The following is a 21,181-nucleotide window of genomic DNA, read 5'->3' as shown; positions in this document are numbered from 1 at the left end:
TGTTAATGACTCCTCATCTATGTTTCTTTTTATTCTAGTAATTTTCCGCTAAATTGTTCAGCTTCTTAACCAGCAGCTAATGGCAGACACTCACAGTACAGACAGTGGCTCTGATTAAAGAAGCAACTGGTTTGGAATTTGGGAGACTTATTCATTATCCAGAACCCCTAGGGGAATGCACATGTCTGAGTTGCAATGGAGTCAGATGAAGAAATAATGCTATTGCTACAAAGACAAATGTAGCCAATTATTGATCTGCACAGGCTCTGAAGCACATTATATCATGATGCTATCTGGTGCGCTGTAGTCCTGGCGGCTATAAATGGCTTATTGCTTGCAGGTGGTCAGCAAGCTCGGTAATTTATTGATACAGTGCTAGTGCTTAAAGAACTCCAGAGAATGTTTTTTGGCCTGGATTTTTTTCCAAAATTTATTGGACTCTGTATTATTCTGGCTGGCTGGCGGGTTGTTACCTGTTGACAAACAAGTAAATACAGAAGAGTGCTAGAAAGGAAAATGAGAGGGCACACAGTTACAGGATGAAATGTTGAACCAATATCAAAATGAGAGCTAGAAGTCCACACAGTGTTTTTCAGTCGGGAAATCACAAATTGAAAAATGAAAGCCATTCTCTCCTTCCAGTTATGCTAAAGAATCTCATATAGATCATGAAAAAGGAATACAGCTTGCTGGAGTTAGAGTAGATCACAGTGTAAGTCCAAGAGCACGCCACTGTTGATTTGGATAGCCAGAGGTATAACCAGAAACCCCAGGTTCCGGGGCAGTGACATCACAATGTCACATGACATTGTGGTGTTACTTCCAGGTTATTCCTGGAGGAAGAGGTGCTGGTGGCTTCACCCCCCTGTTCCTTTTTTGGGGAGGCATGAAGCCGCCAGCATCTCCTCTTCCAGGGAGAAACTGGAAGTGACTGCATCACATGTTGTGCTCACCACCCTTGCGTAGCGTTCAGGGCAGGTGCCCCTCAGGCTCCACCCTAATTACACCTCTGTGGATAGTACAGGGCCAAGGAAAACAGCCTTTGGGAGGAATCTGCCAAATGATGGGTAGCAATGAATAGTTTGGATTAGGTTTTACAGGTTCCATATCCTTTAGAGAAGTCTGGAAACAAATGGTATCTTTGTAATAATCTATTTCTAAATGAATAGGAAAAGCAGAAGCAAGCACCCAGGGAGTACCAGATTCACAGTAGCATCAGCACCCATTTGTAATGGAACTGCGCAAGATCCCAAGAGGAGATAGGGTGTGGTGTCAACAGTTGCCCCTTGCTCTGGCAGGCAAGTATGGGGTTAACACCAGGGCCTTAGATTGCAGTGAGTGTGCTGCAGAGCTGCAGCCACTAGAGGCAACCAGATCATTAAGGAATAAAAGCAGTACCTGAAGAAGGGAGAGTAGTACCTGCTGGGTAGTAGTAGTAGGAAAACAGGCAGGCAGGTGGATTAATGGACTGAGGAACTAATGGTTGATGGACTACTGGACCTGCTGATGAACAGATGGGTGAATTGACTTCTGAGCATTGCTAGAATGGGAACTGCTGGAGACTGATGTGTGGCTGCCACGCCCAAGACTGCTGAAGACCAAGTTGTTGCTGTGGTGGCTGGAAAAGCTGCTGGCAGGAGAGGGAAGGAAGGAGGAGCTCTGCAGGTTGAACAGGTGAGCTACCCTGGTGGTGGGGTCTAATAGTGCTGCAGTACAGAACTAGGGCCATTGTTGGGGAACACAGGGGAGCTAATTGGCTTAAAGTGGGCAAAGGTTCTCTGAGAGAAGCTTGAACTGGGGACCTGGCAAAACACCATTCCTTAATATTATTCTTTAGATCTCCCTCCATACCCACACTCCAAGCCAGTCACATTCAAATTTCATTTATTTAAAATCATTTAGGGTACAATTTGAACCAACTTTCCAGTGCTGATGCAGCCATGTGTGCAGTAGAGGACAGCAGTAGGGTGCAGTCACGGAGGACTCCTCAAAGTAAGAGAACATTTGTTCCCTTACCTTAGGGCGGCATTGTAGCTGCATTGGCACTGGAATGTTGGACAGGGTGGGCCCTATTACTGGCTTTTTACATCCTAATTGGACCAGTGGTAAACTTAAGACAGATGGAGAGGAATTCTATTGAATTCCTGGCTTTAACAAAATAGTTTGGGATTCTTCATTGTTTATATGACTCATGGGTGGAGGGACTAAGTTCCTAACTTGTCTGTTTTCAAATCAATGTTAAAGTTTTCAAGACTTTCAACTCTCTTATGTCAAGATGCTTTTGTCTTTTTGTTGGCTCCTTCCTCTTCAATAAGCAATTTTCACTGGTAGCTTTAGAAAGCACAGATGGATGCTCAATGCCCACAAACTAATCAAGGCGTACTTGGAACAGCCCCCAAAAACAATCTTGGTAATTAGGAAGGATGCCACCACAACCCCTGTGAATTAACAGCCTGAGAAGAGCTGGAGGGATTGACATTAAGCAGAGATGTAGGAGAGTGAACAAGACACAGTACGGGTGGCAAAGAGGGCCAAGCTTGCAAAAGAAGAAACAATGTAGATAAAGAGCCTTTTGTCAATAAGACTTTTGGCACATATCTTTGCAAGACAGTAAAGTGGCTCACACTACACACTGAAGCACAGGGATGGCACATAAATCTGTGCCAAGGGCAGACTAAGATTACTACATTTTCTCCAGCAAAGTAATTATAATAAGAGAGGAAGTCTTGTATAGTGGTTTGAGCAGCTGTTCCCAAACTATGTGTCGTGATATCCTAGGATGTCACAAGGCATTTGCTAGGACACTGCAGGATATTTGCTGTCCTGGCAGGGAAACTATGCCACTATGAACAGCAGTTGGAGGTTCAGCATGGCAGAAAGAGCTCCAGCATGTGAAAACTGCTGGGAAAAGACCTCCTGCCCACTGTGGTCTCCTTACCAGTGTTTGTGGAGGCATTTCAGGCCTCCAAACCTGGAAGCAACTGGCAGTGATGTTGTCGCCAGTCACTTCTAGGAGCCGCATGCTGTAAATGCAGCACATGGTGGCATTGCAGATCCCAACAGTTTGGGAATCTCTGGGTGTTAGATGAAAAGCAAGGATAACCAGGTTCAAATCCTCACTGAACCAGGAAGCTCCTTAGATGATCTTGGCCCAGTCACTTTCAGCTTAAGCCATTTTGGCCCAATGTTGCATATGCACAACAGAGACCAAAGGTGTACCCCTGTGATCTGGGCAAAAATGGGTTAACCTTTTTCATAGGGTCACAGTAAGGATAAAATTGTGTGTGAGTTATGTATGCTGCCTGCTCTTTCAGGGAAGGATGCAATATAACTAAGAGGTAGAAATTTAGACATGATACTTGTGCAGTCACCAACTAAAACCTTAACATACCTCTGAACCCAAATGGCTATCAACTTTGTTTTCAGAATATAAAGCTGAGGGCAAGTTTGGCTGTTTGCCCCACCAGCACTACACGTGCTGTTTGCTGCTACTAGGTGGTGTTTCTTCAATGCTGGGTATGTTTTACCCAGAAGACACCAAAGGGCAAGCAAAAACCATTACTTCCTGCTCCTGCCACCACACTGAGTCTTTAGGATGTGCACCTTGAGGCTTCATGATAGCGCTCCCAGATAGTGCTCTGGGGCATCATGAGGTAGGAGCAGAGAATAATGCTCCCTGCTGGTGTCTTCTGAGTAGGAAATTCATTAAGCAGTGGGAAGCAGGAATGCCATCACCACCAGGACAAAGAAAGCAAAAGGAAGGGCAGTAGCTCAGTGCTTGAGCACCAGCTTCTCATGCAGAAGGTCCAAGTTCAGTCTATGGCATCTCCTGGTCAGGCAGGAAAAAGGTCTTCTCTGAAACCCAATCAGTGTTGTCAGTACTCAGCTGGATGGATTAATGGCCTGACAATAAGGACGTTTCCTAAAAGGAGATGGCTGCAGAAATCTCCAGGTTCAAGCCAATATTTTTAAGCAAGGAAAATCAGTACTAGTTCACTTTCTGTTTGTCACACAGAAACCACAGAGAGATTATTATAAGGTTATAGGAACAGAGCTGTAATTTGGGGGGGGGGGGGCCCTGAGGGACACCTGTTACGTGAAAATCCCCTTTTCCCTTCCAAGTTGTGGTTTTATATCTGGTTATGTATTTTGGACTAAAATGTAGGCCTAAAACTTTTCTTACAGGCCACAAAAGAGTCAAATCATAAGCTCACTCATTTCTCATGTTGTTGGCAACCTTCAGTCTCAAAAGACTATGGTATTGAGCTCCTTTCTCTAGGGACAAGCAAATGTCTCTATATTCTCCTAAATGTCCCCTAAAAATGTGTATTGTTTTAACCTAATCACTGTGCCTCCTAATCCATTCACTGTTATGCAAACCCATTAAACCTCAACACAGACAATCAAGTCAAGTCAAGCTCCTGGTAATCACATCCCCATCCCCCAGTCAAGGAATCTGGAAGAGTAAATGGTTTTCTCAATCACTGTAAATAGTTGTTTATTGTTGTCTATTGTGTAGCTAGCAAGCCATTAAGCTACATCCTGACTCCAAAGTCCCGTAGCAACAGGAAGCAAGCTACCCCCCCTCCCCCAGAGTCAGCCTTTGCTGATAGCTGATTTCTGGATCCTTCCACTTTTTTACATACACCACGTGTACCATTGTGTGTATACTGAGCATGTGCACAGCTCTGGGATACATCCGGTCATTCTAGGTCAGCTTCCAGGTCAGCCAAGCCCCTTTTAAGAGAGAACTCCGCCACATGGCTCTCTCTCTCTTTGCACACCCAGCTCCTTCTCCTCTGGAGGCTGTGAGCCTCCACAAATGAAATTGCCGGTGCCTCCTCCTCCAGGGAGAACCTGGAAGTGACTGCCTTGCATCACAAGTGGTACAGGGCAGTCACTTCCGGGTTATCCTTGGTGGAAGGGGTGCTTAATGAGGCCACTTTGCACAGCCCATTCCTACTCCTATGGAGGTTCCTGTGAAACCTGTGGAGACTTCAGAGGGGGCACAAATCAGCCGGAACAAGTGCCTCATTCTTTGGGGAGAACCCAGAAGTGACATCACAACATCATGTGACATTGTGACATTACTGCCCTGTGCCCTGTGCCCAGTGAACTGTTATGGTTATAGGAACCTGACTGACAAAAATGAGACAACCCAGCCAAAGACCTTGCAGAGAGGCCATACAGTGTTCCAGAGCCCCACAAATTGCATTTGTGCTCTGAATGTTTACCGTGGATAGATGGACTATGTCACTTCTTCATTGGTCCAAGACTTTCATACACACTTCCTTTAACTTTTCTATCAAAATCTAGGGATTTTGTTTTAAGGAAAGTGTAAATTAATTAATTCGTTGCTGCAATGAATATTTAACTTGGGCTGTTAAACTGTACAAAATACATTTTTGGTGATTAACTTCTTATTTTTGACATGCTAATTAACTGGCTATATTTACATAAATGTACATACTGCAAACTTCCGAAACATAAATCGGATAATTTATAATTAAGTGCTCTTAGAAACGAATTCCAGATGTGCATCCAGATTAGTCTGTAACAGTGAAAGGAAGAACTGCAGTTGGAAGCTAGAGAGTATGCCTGCATGTCTTCTTTGAAGTAAGCCCCACTGAGCTCAATGGGAATTACTCTCAGAGAAGTGTGTATAGGATTGCGACCTTAATCAGAATTCAATAATAATGTTAGAGTAGAAAAAAGCATTTCATGGATTTTTCCAGCACCCAGTGCAGCTCCCACACAGCCCCTATTCTAATCAGTGCTGTAATAATGGTACTTAAATTGCTCCTTTGCTACCATCAGGACAGTGTTTATACAGAAATGATAAAAAGTCTATAAGAGGATGGTCAATGGGATGGTTTGCATCAAGCCACCCACAAGAGTTTTCAAAAGTCTATTTCAGCTGGAATATGGACTCTGATGCATGACAAATTCTCTTCCACTGCTGAAAATTAAGCATATATGAATTGCCATCAACTATTTTTAAAAAAATCACTGAAGAAATTTGTCTTAAAGAAAATGTCAGGAGAGAGAACAGTTGCTTGTGCATGGAGAAGCTTGCCAGGCTAAAGAAGAGACTCTCAGATTTCACAAGCATCCTTCAATGGGAAAAAATAGCCAGTGCAAATTTCCTTCATTGTCCAGAGAATAAGCTAGAGCAGTGGTTCTCACTTATTTAGCACCAGGACCCACTTTTCAGTATGAGAATCTGTCAGGACCCACCGTAAGTGATGTCATGACCAAAAGTGACATCATCAAGCAGGAAAATTTTTAACAATCCTAGGCTACAATCCTACCCACACTTACCCAGGAGTAAGTCCCATTTACTATCATTGTTTTAACAAGCTACTATGTATATTTTTTAAAGTACAGGTTTGTAACATTTCCCCAAATGCAGTCACATACCATGGTAGCATCAAGTCTAATATATTAAAAATAAAATATTGAAATGAATGGGGACCCACCTGAAATTGGCTCATGACATTTGAGAAACACTGAGCTAGATGATGCTGTCTGCATTGGTGCTAATAATGCTAAATAGGTCTTGCTCTAGCCCATATAAGGTGCTCTGAGATTCTTAATGGAAGAGTGGGATAGATGTGCAGATGTGCACGCATGTGTTTGTTTAATTCTCCCACCCCGGCTGTTTTCCCAATCAAAAAACTTCCCCCAAGCTGCTATTTGTCACAGTGTGATGCAGTGGCTACAATACTGGGCTAAAAATTGGGGTCAATCTCTTCCCAGCCATAAAACTTACTAGACGACAATGCACCAGTCATTGGGTTGGAGGCAGAGTACTGCCAATGTTGAGGCCCTTGTGGGGCCAGCCCCAGGAACTGTGGGGCTCAGCGTAAAACATATTTGCAGGGTTCCCACTTCCACAAGGCCCACCTACTCACTCAGTAGTTGTGGCAAGCCTGGGGCTGATGGTGCCACATGCTAAGCACGGCACCCAGAAGTAGGTGGCAGTGAACTGATGCAGTGGCATAGCTAGGTCATTTGACACCTGGCGTCCATACATTTTTGTCACCCCCATATGAATGAATGAATTATTCACATTTATTAACCACTTTTCCTCTAAGGAGCTCAGGGTGGTGTGCATGGTTTCTCCCTTTATTTTGTCCTCCCAACAACCCTGTGAGGTAGGTGAGACTGATAGTAATAGTCATGACAATAATGAGTCATGAGTAATAATAATGACCAGAAAATAAATGCAGTTAATATTTTCCCACAAGCAATGGATGAAATTCTGCATCAAACATTATATAACATGATGGTATTATTCCTAAAAGCCATGATTTCCACAACTTTGGTCACGAGGGTGCCACCCCCCCCCCCCCAAGGATATCTCATTGGTTCATTTTGAGTTAAGGCAGCGGCTCTCAAACTTTTAGCACTGGGACCCACTTTTTAGAATGACAATCTGTCCAAGACTCACCAGAAGTGATGTCATGGTGGAAGTGACATCATCAGGCAAATTAAAAAGCTGGTCCAGCCCTGGTCCACCAAGTGAATTTCCTCTGTAGCCTGCCTGCAATAACAGTCCCCTTCAAAATCAGTAAGGTTTTCAGCCCTACCCAGTGCCCAGTTCAATTTAAGAACTACTGTCTAAACCAGATCACTGTCAAGATGCACCTGGCTTTGCAAGTCTCAAAAAGGTTCACCTAAAAGGTTCACCTGAAGCCTCTGTTTTGATCCTTTTTTGGGGGGGCTGCCTTCTGGAGCACTTGTTTAGCTGCAGATGCATAGGATCAGGACCATTCTGGTAGCCTTGCACTCTCCTTCAGCTGATCTTCCACACCAGCAAAAGGCATGTTTGCTTACTCATGAGTAAACTCCACTGTGAGGCTTAGTTTCACTTTCCATAGGGCTCAATACATTCATCTGCTTGGAGGGAGGAACTTCCTTCTCAGGTGTTTCTGGGGGCTGCATTCATTGGATCAGGGAGGCAAAGGTGATGGCCCAATTATTGTATGGTGCACAGTTGGGACCTTTTCCCAACATCACAATAATGGAGCATGTCCAGTCTAAGATTATTAGGGCCGCCTTTAGTGTATCCAGTACTGTCTCGAACACTTTTTTATGTCTGGAATCAGGCCTGATTAGGATAGAGGCCCATGTCTGGATAGCCATTTGCTCTTACTGGTTAAGACTGCCCCTATACCCATTAGGGATTGCCCCCCTAATCCTCCAAGATGAGTATAAATCCAGGTGGATTAAAGGGCTGGAACGAAAACTGTCCTCTCTAGGATTTTCCATGACATTTTTGTTTGACATGGGACTGGTTCAGGCGGGAGTTAGGATTAAGCAGTGGATCTTTGACATAGAGCGCCAAGAAGACCTTAATAATGTCAGAAAGTTTTGTATCAAGGAGGAGCTCAGATATATAGCTGCCCCAGCTCCCTACCTTTTCCAGTTAGAAATCTTAAGCCACAGAAGGGCGTTTACATTGGGGCGGTGTGATAGTTTATCCTCAGCTGTAGTGGAAGGACGCTTTCAGAAGCTCCCATTTTTGGAGCGACTGTGTCCTTGTGAGGCAAACCAACCAGAGACCACCCCTCAGCTGTGCAGGAGGGACAGTATAAAAGGATCCCCTGGGCAGAGCATTTTTGCCCATATGGAATGGAACAGATAGAAACAACTGAACATGTTCTGTTGTGGTGCATTTATTACAAGAAGATACGTGAAGAACTTATTTTCCCTTTGATTGGCCGACTTTTCGGATGCACAGAGCAACAATGTATGTATGTATTGTTATCTGATTCCAATCCTATGTTTACATATAGTGTCGCTAAATTTTTTACCGCTGCAATGGGCATTAGGAAATGGATTTTAAATATGGATGAACCTTTGTAGTTAGAGTATAGTCGGCTAGATATAATGGAATTGTTTTAGGGGAGATGGCTGGAAGTTGCTGCTGGGTATTTCAGAACTGTTTTAAACATAATTATAAACGGTTTAATTGTTTTAAATTTAATCATAATATATTGCATATTTTTGTATATCTATATATATGCTTATATATTTTGATATTTTATATGTGGCTGGTCTTATGACCGTAATAAAGATTTACTACTACTACCAGAGACCACCAGTCATGTTTTGCTGGATTGCATTGCTGGGAGGGTTAAGACAGACAAAAGAAAATCTTTCTTTACTCAGCGTGTGATCGGTCTGTGGAACTCCTTACCGCAGGATGTGGTGATGGCATCTGGCTTGTATGCCTTTAAAAGGGGATTGGACAAGTTTCTGGAGGAAAAATCCATTATGGGTTACAAGCCATGATGTGTATGTGCAACCTCCTGATTTTTGAAATGGGCTATGTCAGATGCAAGGGAGGGCACCAGGATGCAGGTCTCTTGTTATCTGGTGTGCTCCCTGGGGCATTTGGTGGGCTGCTGTGAGATACAGGAAGCTGGACTAGATGGGCCTATGGCCTGATCCAGTGGGGCTGTTCTTATGTTCATTTTTATAAGGATATATGGTTATCCCTTATCTCCCCATTGTTAGAAGAGCTCACCAAAAGCCCAGGTCAAGATTATAGTCATTCTCTTCCATCAGATGCAAATCCAGAGGTAACGCAGAGGGTGGCTGAATTTTTAGCTGCTGCAGTTAGCATCAGGAGGAAGAGAGTGGATTGTGGCCTTCCAGGTTGCTCACAGAGGAGTATATATATATTCTGAATAAGTTTTTAATTTAATATGGACTAGAAGACTTTCAGAAGTATCTTCCTCAGTTACTGTACTCAGTTCAATCTACAATAACTAGACCAAAGTTAGTCTTATCTAGACTTAGGTCTATTAATTGTTAGTATTTTATGTTGCTAAGTGCCTATGTTAGGATGCTGTGATGGGTCATATGTCTGTTCAGTTGTATACTATGAATGTGTTGTTATTTTTAAGCTGGTCAGTGACTGTAATAAAACTGAACTGAACATTGGATCAGGACCATTCTGGTGTGGTTGGATTCCTCTCAGCCTGCCCTTTCCGACAGACTAAGGCAAGTTTGCCTGCTTGCGAGTACACGTGAAATGCTTCACTTTCACTTTCCATAGGGATTCATGCATTTTTGTTCTCCAATTTTTTGGCCATAACTTTTGATAGAAAGGAGATATTTCACTCTGGTTTTTGCATTGCATTCCACTCAAAATTCCACATCCAACGGTATATAATATGATGGGGTTACTCCCAACCACCATAATTTTAGCACGTCACCCCCCAGTACGTGTTACCCCCCGTGTGTGTCACCTGGTGTGGCCTGCACCCCCCACACCACCCTAGCGATGCCACTGAACAAAAGTAGACTGCAAATGCAGTTCTGTGTGTTTTCACTGATATTCTTTTCCTCGGGGGGGATGGTTGCTAGGGAAACCCTGAGACTAGAGCCTTTTTTCCAGCTCAGTTGCCACTGACTGTAACCCTTTACAGATATACCCTTCTTGTGATGATGCTGAACTCTGAGCAAAATTAGTTTCCACTTATGCTATCTTGATGCAAATTCATTTCAGGTCTGAGCAGTGGAGAGGAAATATGACTCCAAAGTTAACTTTGTCTGTTCAGCCTCCAAGCTTAATATGAATATAGAGTTTGCTACATTATTTTTACTGTGACCCTGCACATGCCCGATCTTGTCTGATCTTGGAAGCTAAGCAGGGTCAGGCCTGGTTAGTACTTGGATGGAAGACCGCCTCGGAATACCAGGTACTGTAGGCTTACACCATAGTCTTTCGAGACTGAAGGTTGCCAACCAACAACCAGTTTGAAATTTAAGAAATTTGAAATTTAAGTGAAATTTAAGAATCTGAAAAACTCAAACCTTGCTCCTTCGGCTTGTAAGCACTAAGGATTATCCAAAATACCAGAGATGGGAGACTTTCCTGACCCCACTACTTTATAGAATTGCATGAAGTTCTGATTGGGGGTGGCTCAAATTATTAACAATAACATCAACTATATATTACCATTAAATCTGGCTGTGGATCTCTCTTGGTTACACTGAAGATCTTGTCAAAACACTTCCCACTAATTTGCTGAAAACACATTGCTGACTGCAAAGTAGCTGCAAAATGGAAATCTCTGCAAACTTCATCAATTAAAGAATGGCTTAATGAATTGTACAGTAATGCAAAATTGGGGAAATTAAAACAATTTGTTCATACTAGGCAGAACAAAATCTATTTAGAGAGGATAATTTTAATATCATATCTTGTTTGTTTTTTAGGAACTAGATTCATTATAATATACTGAGTGGCTCTGACACATATTTCCTATTAATCTTGTATAGATATACAAGATATAAATCAGTTGAACACAATCTCCTTTTTGTTTCTCTTTATTTTTATCCACTATTAATGATACCTTACATTGTAATTGGCTACTGTTCACCATCACCATCACCATCACCATCATCATCATCATCATCATCATCATCGTCATATGGATCCAAAGAGAAGTGAGTGAAGGGGAAAATGACCTCCAGCCAAACTCTGTGTTTCAGGTGGGTGGGGGCAGTCCTCTGGGCGACAGATCAATTGTTCCCATACCTGGGGGTAAGCCTCTGCAGCACAGAGGGGTCTACTTGGACCCACCCCAGCAAAATTGCTGGCATAGGTCTGTGTGGACTGGGACACGGATTGGGTCCAGGAAGTAGATTTCGATTTGGTGGCCACTGCTTCTGCAAACCCTCCTCCTTTCCAGACCCAATCTACTTTCCCCCTGTTCAGCAGAAGGGCACCTTTTTATCCAAGAGCCAGGTTCCGAGGACCTGGTTTAAGACACAGAGCCCAATAGTACCTCCTGAGTGGGTATTGGGTTCTACAACTGCCACTGGTACTGAGGCTTCAGAGGGCAGCCAGCCAAGTGGACCTTCTGATGGGCATGGTAATAATAAAGAAAATGCATGTCAACAGCCAAAGCATAGCTCTGGAGTAAATCAGTTTAAGTTCAGTGTAGGTCCAAATGCACAACAAACCTAAATGCTTGTCTAAGAAGGCAACATTTCTAAGCGTGCCAATGAAGCAGTGTTGAAATTTCCACAAGATGCATCAGTGCCCCAAGAACCAAATCCTGCCTGTTTGAATTAATGAGTAGACCTTGTTATTGCTCAGGCTGTTCTTACATGTGAATGGAGCTCTGCACCTTTTTTATGTCAATGGTTTTTGTAAACTGAAAAACCTCTTCAGAAGCTGTGATCAGCAGCAGAAGGTCTGTGGTAGTTGGGAGGGGGCACTGTTCCCCTTTGTCTTCCTGCTGTTTGTCCACTACAATCACACTTCCCAAAGCATTTTTCTCTCCATGGATAATATGATCTTTAGTTCTCCAGGTGCTAAGGATGGAGTTGCCACCACAGGGATCAGGTGGTGAGAGATGCCATACATCCTCTGAGCTTGTTTGAGATATTTCATTGCAGAAAGACCCAACATGACACAAGTCTTTAAAATAAGACCTGGGATTGCAGAACCGTGGTTCAAAATAATTTGCATTATGGACAAGGACCAGCTTTAAAAGCCTAGGATCCTTCACTTTGGCTTCAAGACCTCAAAGAAAGCAAGCCTGCTTCTTCATGTTCCTGTTTGTTTTAGTAGTACAGTAAAGGAAAGCATTTTGCACTCTTAAGGGAATGAATGAAGATGATACATAGCAGGTTTAATGGAACACTCATTTCCAGAGGAAAATGCCTGATATGAAGCAATTCAAGTCTAGCTCTCCATATATTGTTTATTGTTTTGCAGTAAGATTTCAGCAGAAGGCCAAAGGGTCTTCCAAAGTGATGGTCAGATTTTTGGGCATGTCAAGTTCACAGGATTCCAAAAGGCCACTTTTATGTGCTGCAGTATAAGCACCACTTCCATGGTGTAGTTTTCTCTCTTCCCTGTTAGTCCCTGGAGTACACAACAGTACCATGTTGGGAGGTAGTCAAGCAGAAGTCTAACTGGGGTGACATCAGGGATTGGGTAAATTGGGCCCATGCCTATCACTGTTGTTCTGGTGACGGCAGCAGCACCCAATGGGTCATATGGTATATCAAGGGGGTGCCTGTGCAGGACATTACCCTGGCAGCTTTGTGCCTGCATTGGACCTAACCCTAAGTCATGGCCAGACCCATATGACCTCCTGTTGCTGCTCAGCAATGTCACAAAATCTGGTTGCCTGGGATTCTCTCAATAAGCTTTCTTATATTGTACTGTTGAAGAAGACAGTACAAATTTTGAAAGTAGCCTCGCCTTTGAGCTTTTCAGGAGTGGAGGAATAGTTTCATAGTGTTCAAAAGCAACAAACATTCATTTAGGCCAGCCAGAAGAAGGACTTGCACTGCCAACACTAACTTCCACTCTCTGGTTAAGCGACAGAATCCCATCTGCAACGAACAGAGGACATCACAAATTCTGATACCTTGGTTGGGGCCATGGAAAAAAGAGGAGGGTGGGCCAGGAAGCAGAGGCAGATAGTCTGCAAAACATCAGGGAATGCAGCAAACACACATGCCTGTAGTTGATGGTGGTAGGCATGGTTGCTGAAGCACTTGAACTCCCAAAGGGATGGGAGATCTCTGCAGGAAAGTATGTTGGAGCACCATCTCTACAACTGCTTCCTACCATAGTGTTCCACAACTACAGAGCCAACTACTAGAATTGATTCAAGTATAAGAACCAAGTACAGTGTGCTATGAAGAAAAGCATGTCTAAGGCACCCCCTCAGGATCAACAGTGAATCTAAGTTAGATGAACATTCCTTAGTACCACAAATGTGGCAGCCAGTCAGACTGAGCATGTGCCAAGGTCATCAAGCATGGCTATGACATGAGAGCATTCTGTCTCTAGAGTTGTCTGGGAACAGGCACCAGGAACAGTGCCTATGGGTTGCATCCCTCTGCTTGCACTGGGGTAAACCACTTTCATCATTAATAGTTTGCTGTACAGGTTGAGTCTCATTATTCCTGAGGGTTCCATTCCCAGAACTCAGTGGATGGCAAAAATTGCATTAAAGCAAATCCATTTAAAAAACAAAGTCCCTTTGCTAGGTGATTTAAAATCAGACTTGCTGGCCTTTGTGATTTAAAACAGAGTCATTAGGCAGATAATCCATCAATTCGTTTCTCTCCAGGTACTTAGAAAAGCTTCACTCCGAGCCAGCAACCCCTCCCTTCACCCAGAGCAAAGTGATTATCTTTCTTTTACATGCCCAGAGGGAAGGGAAGAGTCAGTTGCCATGGAGTGAAGCTGCCCTCTTTCACCTTAAATGTCCTATGTAGTCCTCATAGTGTCCTATGAGGTTATTGTTAAACAATTGTTTTCCTTTAATTTAAAGGGCTCATTGTGTTGAGATAGAAAACTGTTACCCTGCACATGCCCAATCTCGTCTGATCTTGGAAGCTAAGCAGGGTCAGGCCTGGTTAGTACTTGGATGGGAGACTACCTTGGAATACCAGGTGCTGTAGGCTTATACCATAGTCTTTTGAGACTGGAGGTTGCCAACCCAGTTCCATGAGCGAAAAATCTGTGGATAATTAGGTTATACCTGTAAGACTACGTTTGCATGACTGTCTCTCTTCAACAGTAAAAAAAGCAGTTTTTTAAACTGTGATTTTAAAGGGATGCATTTTTGCCCTTCTCTAGAGATCAGCACGTTCCTTCTCATTTGCAGTGGCCATTCGCGTCGAGTCAAATTTGTATATAGAAGATCAGTGTGTAACAAGATTGGACCTGTACATACTCTCAACTCTACCTTTGTATTTTCAACCAGCTTTAAAAGGTTATCTTTTTCCCCACATGGGTAAAGGAGCACCAACATGGCAGAAAGCTCTCATATCCAGAGGCGTCGCTAGAGGGGGGTGGTGCACTAAGTTTTGCAGAGAGACTCCCTGCAGCATGCAAGCGGATCCTCTCCCTCCCGTCGGGAGCCATTTGCCTCCGTTTCCCCCCCCCCGCCCACATGGCTCCAAAGGGGAGGGGAGGAGCCACTTGCATGCTGCAGGGAGTCTCTCTGCAAAACTTAGTGCACCCCCCCCCCCAGCAATGCCTCTGCTCATATCCCTGACCCATCTGTATGGAGTAATGCTTTCACACATGCAAAGGTCTGGATTTATTTGACATTAAATTTGCATTTTCTGCTCCAAAGTCAAAGTGATGTTATTTGTACTCAGATTCAGACCAGCACCATTTCCAGAAACAATCCCTTGCCTTAATGCTGCCTGAGGCCAGCCTGGATGAACTCCTGCAATCGGAACACATGCTGGGCAATCTGTTCTTCCCCTTCCTCCTGCTGTGACTAAGAAGTGAATATGGGCATTCTGGCTGAATACCATGAGAAGCTCATAGGGGAATGCATTTCTTTGAACCTGCTCAACTTAATGGGGCTTTCTGATGCTTGCACATACTATGCAGAATCCATGTGGAGTTATGCATTTGTAAGCCCCACTGTCTTCCATGGGAAAGATGTGAGGTTGTGATTAACTTTCCCATTGAAATCAATGGGAGTTTAAGGTGCTTAAGTCTGTCTGGAGTGTGCTCGTAATTTCTTAAAAGGAAGTGATGTGCTATGTTAAGTGTCCTATGATTTTAGGGATGTATAAAGTCTGGTTCTATTTTCATAGATATATTTCTGCCACCCTGCAAACTGGCACCACAAGTTACACTTACTGCAACTGAATATGTGGTATTTTGCAAAGTAGATCCAAGTCACTCTCATCAGGGGAGGCAAGTGAGGAAGAGCCACTGGCATCACTAGGAGGGTGCGGGCTGCACAGGGGGGGTGACATGCCCTGGGTGGAGGACGCGCTAACATAGCTGAGTTAGGAGCTACCACATCAAGCCATACAGCATTGGATGCGGAATGTCCAGCGGAGTGCAATACAAAAATCCTGAGTGAAATCGCTCCTTTCCTTCAAAAGTTATGCCCAAAAAACTGGAAGGAAAAATGCATGGAGCCCTATGGAAAATGAAAGTGAGCCTTATCGTGTGTTTATTTGCAAGTAGGCGTATTTGCCATAGTCCGTCAGAAAGGGCAGGCTGAGAGGAATTCAATAACACCTGAATGGTCCCGATCCAATGAATGCAGCCCCAAAAAAACACATGAGAAGCTCCCCCCTCCCAGCTGCGAGTTTGAGCCCGAAATGAAGTCACGTGGTTGTGTTTACTCGCGAGTAGGCGGACTTGCCTTAGTCAAGGCAGGCTGAGAGGCAGGCAGAGAGGACTCCAAAGACATCAGAATGGTCCTCATCCAATGAGTGCAGCTCCCAAAAACATGGAGAAGGAGGTCTCCCCTCCTAGCTACAAGTCTATGGAGCTCTAGGGAAAGTGAAGCAGCCTCATGTCGCATTTACTCGTGAGTAGGCATACATGCCTTGGCTGGTGGTCAGGCTAGGCAAAGGGGCATGTGAGGACACTAGAATGGTCCCGATCCAATGGAGCTGGAGTGCAACAAATGTCCAGAGGCAGACTCCCTCCCCACTAAAAATGACAAAAAAGAGGCTTGAGCTGGTAAGGGGAAGTTTTCTATTTTGCACTTGCAAAGCCAGGTGGGTCTTTGTAATGATATGCTTGAAATAGAAGAACTTTAAACTGGGCACTGGGGAGGGCTGAAGAGCTCACTGATTTTTTTTGGGGGGTTGTTATTGCAGGCAGACTACAGAGTAAGCTCCATTGACCACTGTGGGACTTACTTCAGAGTAGACATGCATAGGATTGGGCTCACAGGCTGCAATCCTACCCACACTTTCCTGAGAGTAAGCCCCATTGACCACAATAGGACTTACTTCAGAGTAGATTCACTTGGTGGAACAGGACTGGCTCCCCCTTATTTAATTATTTTATTTGAATTTAATTATTTTTAATTATTTATTTTAATTTGCTTGATGATGTCACTTTTGGCCATGACATCACTTCCAATGGGTCCTGGACAGATTGTCATTCTAAAAAGTGGGTCCCGGTGCTAAAAGTTTGAGAACTGCTACAATAAGGTGTTAATAAGTTGACACGGGGTGTGTGTGTGTGAGACTCTACAAGTTTTCAAAATCACTAAAATCAGAATTTGGAGGAATAAGACCATCTTGTTATACATCAATCTATGCATAATTTCATGCAGAATGCAATGAAACAAACCACATTGAAATATCTGTGTTCTAACAAAAGGTACAGCCAAAAAACTGGTGGGCATGGGGTAATCACCACGCCCACCTGGGGCATTGCCCCGCCCACTACATGGGGTGACGTGCAGGCCTCCCGCACCGGGTGACACGAATCCTAGTGACGCCACTGGGAAGAGCCTCCCCACCAGAGTCCTTTGAAAAGTGCCACTGCTGTGTGAGGCTCTCAAGCACTCACAACCCATGTGCTCTGCACCTCCCTGCTACTCATCATATGCAGTTATGCATCTCAGCCATTCAGAAGCACAGACCGCAGTGAATCAATGCAGATCTGAATAATTGTTGCATATCCTACAGTTCCACCATTGCTTCTTTCTTTTTTCACAGATCTGTTGAGAATATTTGCAAACTTGCTTTTTGTTCAGGATACTTATCTGCAACAATGAATATGTGCTTTCCCCCTATCAGGAAAATCAAATATATTCATAGCATCTCTAAGTATGACAGGTGTCCCCACCTCTTTCACAGTAAACTGTATCCCCGGGCAGTACCATGAGTTCCTAAGAAGATAGTTTTACAGTACAAATTATATGTGTCTTCTGGAGAAGTAGTTACTTACTGACAGTTCCTTAATGATTTCCACGATCTCTTTATGGTCATGTTTTTCTGCAATGCATTCTGGGTTTTCCCCATACTTGTTGGTTATCTTGCAAGCCTGAATTGCCTCAGGATGTTGGAGGAGAAGAGTAGCAAGCTTCTTTAATCCAAATTTAGCAGCACAATGGAGAAGAGTAGGAAGCTCTTCCAGGTGAGAGTCTGAATTGAGAAACAAGACACATAACAGGCCCTTAACATATTTATATGTATAACACTTCACTGTTACTAGCTTGAGAGAATGGGGAAGAGGCAGGGTGGTACGATGGACAATGTGACATGTGAAGTTGCCTTATACTGAGTCAGACCATTATTCGAGGGTCAGTATTGTCTATAGTACTGAGTGGCAGCAACTCTCTGGCATTTCAGTCAGTGCTCCTTGGAAATGCCAGGGACTAACCTGAGACCTTCTGCATGCCGCATGTCGTCCTGGCAACTGTTGTGTTTGAACTGGGGAGACTCTGGCAGAACCAGCTTCAGGAGCTGCTGGGCCCAATGCCAAACATTTTTGCAAGCCCCCCCACTCACTGGCAGGAGCAACAGCAGCAAGCCCGAGGCCTATGGCGACCCACATGAAGCGCAACACCTTAAACTAGATGGTGGTGCCAACACTGCCAAATGCTTCGGGAGGGGAATTTTGGCCCAATCGGACCCAGGGCAGGTGGGCGGCCGCACAAGAGCTTCCTTCGCTGTGCCAATCTCTGCATGGAGGCTTACCTCTGGGTGAAGTGCCAATCACGGTTGTAGGCGACCTGCTTTCTGCTGCATCATGGGGCCTTAATGGGCAAAACTGGTGCAGAATTTAGCAACTGGGCTAAAGTCAGCACTGGACTCCTTTTTGTTCACTGGCTGTCTGGATGTATTTCTCCTCCTCTCTTATGCTAACCTATCTCACATGAGAGGAAACTTTCTGTGTGCTTCTCTGAGCTCTTTGGGGGAAGGGCATGGATACACATACAACACACCAATCAACACAATTTTACAGTGTAGTCAGAAATTTCAAAATTGCCATCTGTTGGTGGATTTTCGTGACTCACTCAGGATTTATTTATTTGCTTGCTTAGTTACATAATCACTAACTACATTTAATAAATAATTGAATTTGTATCCCTCCTATATGAAGAGCTGGGGGCAGATTACAAAATATGCAAACCTGTAGGATGCAGTGCTTTCCCCTTGTTCTCTTTCACAAGTAAAAGGATGAGATGCCTGCTTTCTAATGAAGGCCAAACATTCAGAGTGGGGCGGTCTTGTTGTCCCCAAGGGGGCCATGCCTTCACAGGTCTCCCTGTGGCTATGGGACTTTTCCTGACCAGTGTAAGGATTGGCTGGGCTTCTCCAAAAAGTGATGATTTCCTCTTCAGGTGTTCCATGGCACGGCTGCCTCCTAGTGGCAAAGTGAGGCCATTGCCCAGTAGAAGCAGGTTAACAAAGGAGCATAGAGAGGCTCAACACTGAGATGGGTGTACAAGCTCTCTACAATATGATGGACACTGTCTCATGGTTGGAGTTCCTTTGAATAGCAGTCTTTTCCTTAAAGCAGGGCTTCTCAAACTAGGGTGTTGCGACACCCCAGCCTGAGGGCCCTGGCCTCTGCCCCCTTAAGGGACAGGGGAAGGGGGGAGGCAGCGACACAATCCCCAGGATCGTGTTGCTAAGGGGGCTGCAGGGACTGACATTTACTTACCAGTCCCTGCAGCAGCCTCCTGGGGGTGCGGGGAGCCCTGCTTGACCCTCTGCAGGGCTCCCCATGTCATAGAAAGTGAAAGCTCCACTTCCGGTTTTGTGGAGCTGGAGAGTGATTGTTCCCCTTTCACTTTTTGAACATTGGGGAGCCCTGCAGAGGGTTCTGCAGGGCTCCCCACACCCCCAGGAAGCTGCTACAGGGACTTGTAAGTGCATGTCAGTCCCTGTGCCCTCTTAGCGACACAATCCTGGGGATCGTGTCACTGCCTCACCTCCCCACCCCCCACAAGAAATTAGAGCAGCTCAAACTCTCCCAGGAAATTTGAGAACCGCTGTCTTAAAGGGACAATTTTCTACAAGGAATCATGTTTTGCAGAAATAATAACCCTCCTCCCTGGAAAGACAGTTTCACAGTCTAAGCATTCTGGCTGTTCCATATTTTATGTGAGCTTTAAATGCACATGTGCCCTTTTTTGCCTACTTAAACACAGGATTTCTAGAGGGAGTACACTGTAGTAATTGGACATATAATCGCTTCTTTTCATGGCACAGAATAACAACTGTAGGTAAAATATGTGAAGTTTATTGGTTTGCTAAACGTCTGGATCATGCTGTACAGTCATTGTACATTTGGGGACAAGGTTGTTAAACACTGTTCTGAAGTAGCAGGTCAGGCAGTTAGAATTTGTCTTGTTTATTTACCACTTGGGAAGGGATGTGTGTGAAGATGGTAAATTGAAATCAATTGATTTGTTACATGGTGCTTCTTGTTAGCTGCTGAATGAATGTCAGTAGCAGACATTGTGCTGTTAAGCAGATGCATTTTAAAGACATAGGAAAACGACACACAACTCATCCACAATAACATCGATCAGTGTTTCTCCACTAGTGGTATGGGTACCACCAGTGGTACTTGAGGTGATGTCTGGTGGTACTCGCAGGACCTCTGAACTCCTGCTACCTGGCAGTGAGACCAGGAACACGATGCAACAAACAGCTGTAGGAGATTCAGCTCGGTGGACAGAGCTCCAATACATGCTTTTCCATGCTCCAAAAAGCCCTCCCGTCCACCCAGAGCCTCTTACTGGCATTTGTTGTTTCACATTTGGCCTCCCCACCCAGAAGTTACTGGTGATGATGGCATCACCAGTTACTTCCAGTGGTATTTTGAATAGGTGGACTGTGTGAAGTGGAACAATGGAGGACAAACCTTAAGAAATGCTGGCATAGATTTTTTTTCTGGGAAGAAAATGAGAAGTCCTAATCTGTGTGTGTATGTTTGCTAATAAAACTCAATTGTCTTCTGAGCATAGATTGAGTGCTCAGAATAACAGAAAAAGCAATTTGAAAAGAAGTCCATCCAAATTAGCAACATGTAATAGCCCTATTCAATCATTAACTATGCATAACTACTCATTAGTAAGTACTATTGTACTCAATGGGGCTTACTCCCAGGAAAGTGTGAATAGGATTGCAGTTTAAGCCTCTCACAGACACAGTCCATGCATTGTGTGGAAGCAAGAGCAGTTGCGGAACTACCATTGTATTTGGTGGGGCAAATGCCCCAGGCGCAAGCCTATGGGAACCCATGGAAGCCTCTTTGAGGCTCCTGGCAGGGTCAGAAATTGTGCTTCTGGTTTTCTGGAAGCACAGTTTATAACAGGGGTGTCCAAAGTTTTTGGCAGGAGGACCACATCATCTCTCTGACACTGTGTCAAGGACCGGGGAAGAAGAAGAATTAATT

General features: G+C 44.2%; 1 protein-coding gene across 1 annotated transcript in view; it reads right to left on the bottom strand.

Moving 5' to 3' along the window:
- Positions 1-21,181, bottom strand: part of BANK1 (B cell scaffold protein with ankyrin repeats 1) — a 260,530-nt gene that overhangs the window by 124,211 nt on the left and 115,138 nt on the right. Inside the window, exons 9-10 of the mRNA XM_066632324.1 lie at positions 17,713-17,913; positions 5,287-5,312 (exon numbers count right to left, since the gene is read on the bottom strand). Of these exons, the coding sequence (XP_066488421.1) occupies positions 5,287-5,312; positions 17,713-17,913 (227 nt within the window). The remainder of the gene's footprint in view (positions 1-5,286; positions 5,313-17,712; positions 17,914-21,181) is intronic.

This window comes from Tiliqua scincoides, chromosome 6, assembly GCF_035046505.1.
Source record: "Tiliqua scincoides isolate rTilSci1 chromosome 6, rTilSci1.hap2, whole genome shotgun sequence".
Classification (NCBI taxonomy): domain Eukaryota; kingdom Metazoa; phylum Chordata; class Lepidosauria; order Squamata; family Scincidae; genus Tiliqua; species Tiliqua scincoides.
The sequence above is the reverse complement of the archived record's forward strand: the minus strand, read 5'-3'. Positions and strand labels throughout refer to the sequence as shown.